We start from the raw sequence: 6004 nt of genomic DNA on the forward strand, positions 1-6004 counted from the left end.
AGTAGAATTTTGAGTTGGAGAAATTCTTGTGGAAATGAGCCAACACTTATTTTCAACCCTATGTGAGTGCTTGCACCGTTCTTTAGCATACTCCTATTTTGATTGTTGCCACCTAGACCCCACAAATGCAAGGAGTAAGTGTTGGCACCATGCTGCAGCGTACTACTATTTTATTTCTACTACTTTATTTCTTGTTTGTTGTCACTACAACCTCTTTTGATGACACCAAACATGGTTAACTTGTTAATTCTTTTGTATAGTATAGTACATGTTCCATACAATTTCCTTATAATAAGGGTCAGCTTTATGTCCTTACCATCACCAACAGATTCCCTGCAATAAGCATCATTGCAATGTTGCCTTGGGCACCAATGACAATGACTAAAACATAGTTTCTTCAGTTGATGAAACATTATGGCCAATATCATGCAAGACTTCTTCCAAATAAGGAAAGCTTTCAATCAATGGACAGGAACTACATAGTCCTTTTTCTGTTACTTTTAGTATTTTTGTTGCAAAGGTGTGGAATAAATTCTCCCTATTTTATATATCCTAACAACACCCTATCAACTATTTTTCAATAATTAGTACCATAATGTTAATGAGCTTTCTAAACAAGTACAAGGTGTGTAAGAGAAGGAAAGAATGAACAAATAAGCTAAAAATTGAACAAAATGAGAATTTCATGTCAAAGAACCCAATCCACAATGAGCAATTTTATTGTTTGCTTCCTATTTATGCCAATATTAACATGAAAGCAGTTTAAAATAGATGGAAATGCAAATCAATTTATACCGTCGAAATGTAAAAAAAGAAAGGAAAAAAAAAATGAATACATCATCCAGCCAGTGATATCTCTCATGAATTGCAACACCAAAACCTCATCCTGAATTACAATCAATGACCAAGAAAGAGAGGCAGCAACTACTGCAAATTTTCGGTCATGGAAGACTCAGAGGAGACATCAACTCAAAAATGATAAATGTAAGATCATAATAAACTGGCAGCAAAGTAGGTTCAAAATCACTTATCGAATAAAATGCTAACTTGACCATATCAAATGTGTATGATATGGACCATGCATTCATGCCTCTCCATCAAAATAAATGGCAACCAACATCACCAGCCATGTAAGAGTTCAATTAACTGCTGATCTCATTATCCATTTTCATTCTCTTTGAACTTTGTATCCCTGACACAGGATTACCTTGTTGTGGCTGATATGATGCATCGTGTTGAAAGGCACAATTAGCTCCATTCCGACATCCTCTGGAACTATTAAAAAAGATACAAGGCTTCATTATCTTTGCTTTTGACCCTTTTGCTCTAAAATTGTGTATTGTATCATAGTTTGATAATGGTTGCTGGTTATGACGATTACTGGAGTATGGAAGTGCTTCTTGTTTATCTCCTCCGTGTTGTTGAATCAAGCTCTTATAGTAGTTTGCATCTTTTGTTGAAGGGGCCTCAACAGAAGTAGCAGCAATAGCCGAACTCATTACAGGCCTAGGATGCCATTGGGTAGAAATAGTTGGGCCCATCTGACCTCCAGTTGTGTGAGTATAGGAAGAAGTGGATGAAAAAGCGTTTGATGAGGTTGTAGTGGTTTCAACTTGATTAACACGATTAGGAGCGTATGAATAAATTCCTGAAGATGATCCCATGTTTTGTACATACTGTGCATGATTTTGAGCTCCATAATCTCTAACCAACTTTTCAATCACTTCAGGATTGTTGAGAATATTATTGAGTAATTCACGGTCAATCAAATTACCATGTTCACTGTTCTTCACTAAGCTAGTTAAAGCAACAGATGCAGCAGCTACATCAGACGCCATTGACATACTCGTAGCAGAGTTTGAACTGTCTAATATACCGTGAGATAATGTATCTGCTGCCGCATCCCCGTCTTCAACAGGTGTAATTGGTATTACAACAGTATGATCATCAATGTAATGGGAATCTTCGACGTTCACTGGAACAGCAGGACTGCATCCACGGAAAAAAAAAACATTATTTTATTACAAAATCACGGAAACAAAGAAAAAAGTAAATCAAATAAGGCAAGAGAAGACTCGGACTTTGGAGGAATGGAAGATATTCGTGGATAAATAGCTTCAAGGACTCTCATCTCCCTCTGATGTTGATCAACTATCTCTTTGCTTTCTTCCCCAGCCACCACTTGCCATGTGACATCTAGCACGATCTGACAGAATCACATATGTAAAAAGAATTAAATATTACACGCAAACTCACATTTCATCTTGTTTTCCATTACTTTCTTCCACCCATATTGAAATATAAATAATTCTGAAAGTCACTGTGGACATTGTTTAAAATATAACTGAAAAGCCTACCTTAGGTGGATTAATCCAGTTAATAACTGGTATTTGGGATGGCTTAATGTCAAACTGACTTGAAGCATGAGTTCCCTCGAATCCAGGAGGCAAAATATCATCAGAACTAGCTTCTCCTTGATGCAACAAGGACGATATCTTTGCTTGGAGGTGATCTTGAGAATTCAACCCAACTTGTGAAGGAGAGTCCTCTGATAAGAATAACTTAACCTGTTCAACAAAAAGAAAACAGTGTTTTTCCTTTTAGCACTGTAACAATATATATTTTATAATCTCAAGTGACAAATTATTGATTCTGTTCACTCAATAAGTGCATGCATGGTGATTACTAATTTACAAACACTTGAAATACAGAGAAACACAAGCTTATTGATTATAAACCATAAAAAATAGAGAAAAATCTAATATCACTCAAAATATGACAATGAAAGATGTGCACAAAGTGAACTTGCATTCTCAAACTGAATTCATCAACTTTCACCTTTTGATAATACTAGTATTATACTCGGAATAGATGGAACAATTTGTGATAGACTTCATACAAGCACAATATTTGATGATTGAACATGAATCATTATCGCTAGAAAACAATGAGACTTGGCCAGGATAAATTTAGCACATTTTGAATGCACAATAAATGCAAAAACATTCGTGCTTCAGAGAAATTTCATATCATATAACAAACTCTTATTCAAATTACTATGGTAATCCGAAAAATGGACTTGATGATTCCCAATTTTTATTCATAAGATTCATATAATTGATACTTGGGCCAGGAACCAATGTCTTCAACTCAATATTGTTTAGATTTTCACAATCAAGGGGAGACACAGATATCTCATTAATTTGCCCACAAGAGAGTCTTCTCTTCTCTCTATGACTCTGTATTGAGATTGGGGCAACACTAAGTTAAGATCCTAACTAAAAGTGATAACAGATTCTTCAATCCAAATTGCAAGCTGTTCCAAAATGTCCCCAATAAGATCCAACGACCTTCATGTCTTCATCCCAGTGTTGGACATCAAAGACCACATACAACTTTTATTTAGTCACACTCTGATAGATGTTGTCAGAAGTGAATTAATAGGCTGGGCAACCGAGAATTTGTATCACCTTTACCTCCGATACTTCTGCATGCACCAACGGTACATCTCCAGAAAATATCACACTGACTTGGCCCTCCCATGTTGGAAGTGGCTACGATCTTGCAGTTAGTGTCCTTTCAAACAGAAAAAGAGCAGAATTTTAGAGCGAAAGACAACATAGACTTCTAAGCTGCAAATCTTTACCAAGGCTGTTTGGACACCAAAAAATCCTTACTAACAGTAATAGCAGGGAAACAAAAGTCACATGATTTTTTAATTCAACCAATTTCATATGAACAAAAGAAAAGTAAAAACAACATATATTTGGGTTATGCAGAGGCACTTTTCCTAAAATCGAGAAGGAAAAAAGCATAAACAATTCTCAAAGAGAGAAAAATGCAACTAAGTTGGGCAGGGAAACACATGACATTGATTGAAACTAATATTATTTTCGTTGAAAAAACATTGCAGCAAGAAAAACACAGGTAATCACTTTAATAGAAAAGGTAAGAGGAGTCAATTGATCCACAGATATAGTCGAAAAGCATAAGAAACCTGGTTAACAGCCATAAGAACACGCCAAGAAGAAATGGAAATCACCAGGAAAGGTCACCCATTTTTAACTAATGTCCAATCATAAAAGGCTAACAAAATCACAGTAACAAGTTTCAAAGTAACTTTCTTAAATGGAAACTTGAGAGTTGAGATAAGATTAAGATATGCTTATAAACTCTAAAAGTAAACAACATACTATGGTACCCACATTTGTGCACGCCGATAATTTACAAAAATATAGTGTGTTTGGCACTGCTGTATAAATGATAAACCAAACACACTAATAACCTGCAAGAGCAGTAACGCGTAAAATTATAATACATGTTCAAACCACTAAACCATTCAAGACCTAATCCAACTAAGGGAATTTTTCTTTTTCCAACACCACCAAAACATGTAAAGCACAAAGCATGGTTATAATGTGCAGAATAATTGCAACAACATTTTGGAAGGGTAGGATTATCAACACCCTTCTTCTAAGTCCAAAAGTTTACACATGATTATACAGAAAAAACACACATAACCTACCAAAATAATAGTATATCTTAGAATTTGGATTAAACCTAATTCAACCCTACAAAATCGACTTATAAGGTGAGGCTTGCCCGCACTTATAAACATATATTCAGGTTATCTCTCATTCAATACGGGACTCTTAACAGTATAACTCACATAATCTACCAAAGATTACACATGATTATATAAAAAACACACACATAACCTACCATTATACAGAAAAAACACACATAACCTACCAAAATAATAGTGTATCTTAGAATTAGGATTAAACCTAATTCAACCTACAAAATCGACTTATAATGTGAGGATTGACTGCACTTATAAACATATATTCAGGTCATCTCTCATATACAGGACTCTTAACAGTATAACTAACATAATCTACCAAAATCTACCAAAGATTACACATGATTATACAGAAAAAAACGCATAAGCAACCGAACCAATTAAATCCACATCAAGAAATTCAAATTCCTAAAGGTACTCATCACCAAAGCAATTTTGCCAATCCCAAATGAAAACATATCTTACTGGATTAGTTCCTTATTATTGTTGGCCAAGACCTGACTTTTTTTCTTCTTTTTTCATCATCATTCAAATTTCAAAGCCTATTTTATAGTTATCTCAATTTAGAGTCAAATTTTCAGTTTGCTATTTCAAAATTCAAATTTTTTTTTTTTTTTTGAAGAAGCAAATTTCAATTTTTTTTTTTAATTGAGTTAAAATCCTGAATTGAGAAATGACATGCAAATCCGAAAAAGTCCGATTCCGATCAGATTGTAACGGTGTTCAGCAAAATCCTCAATTTTTTCGATATATAAATAATTAGGGTTTATAAGTTAATCGATTATTGGATTGAAATGGAATGAATTAATCATGAATCGATTTGGGATTATGGGAAATTGAAGATTATTTTTACCTGACAAAGATCTAAACCTGAGGCCCATGAAACTCTCTTCGATTTTTGCAATCCACGCATGTTTACACAAACAACAAAAAAAATGATACAGTAACAAAAAAACGAACGTTTTCGATATATGTTAAGGAAGTATCGAAACAGAGAGAGAGAGAGAGAGAGAGAGAGAGAGAGAGGGACCAGAGTAAACTCTAGTCGTAAAAGTTGAACCGGAAGGTTAGACCGGTTTGGTTTGAAATCGAACACGTGACCGGTTTGGTTTGATATCATATGTTGTTGAACCGGAATTAACGTCACTAATTTTTTTAAGATAAGGGAGGTGCAATCGTAAACAAATAAAAAAGATAAGGAATACGGTAAGTAGCAAAAGAAGTAATTTAGGTCTGCTTATGGTTTGAGCCTAACATAATGGAAATAATTATTTTGATCATTTCTCTTCCGACACCCCATATTTCTTTTATACACCTCAAAAATCCCATTTCTAAATTTTTTGCCAAAAAACTTCGGTTTATATTCACCGAAATCAAATATTAGACCATTTCGGTAACTGCGAACCGAACATTAGCATTTTC

The 6004-nt window shown here is 34.5% G+C and overlaps 1 protein-coding gene across 1 annotated transcript; it reads right to left on the reverse strand.

The window, feature by feature from the left end:
• Positions 1-644: 644 nt before the first annotated feature.
• LOC123897669 (zinc finger CCCH domain-containing protein 6) lies at positions 645-5633 on the reverse strand. Its single transcript, XM_045948394.1, has 4 exons — positions 5436-5633; positions 2358-2567; positions 2082-2206; positions 645-1989 (listed from the first exon to the last, which is right to left on the reverse strand). The coding sequence occupies exons 1-4, from the start codon at positions 5493-5495 to the stop codon at positions 1143-1145; spliced, it is 1242 nt and encodes a 413-aa protein (XP_045804350.1). The 5' UTR covers positions 5496-5633; the 3' UTR covers positions 645-1142.
• Positions 5634-6004: the final 371 nt, after the last annotated feature.

This window comes from Trifolium pratense, linkage group LG1 (assembly GCF_020283565.1).
Source record: "Trifolium pratense cultivar HEN17-A07 linkage group LG1, ARS_RC_1.1, whole genome shotgun sequence".
Classification (NCBI taxonomy): Eukaryota; Viridiplantae; Streptophyta; class Magnoliopsida; order Fabales; family Fabaceae; genus Trifolium; species Trifolium pratense.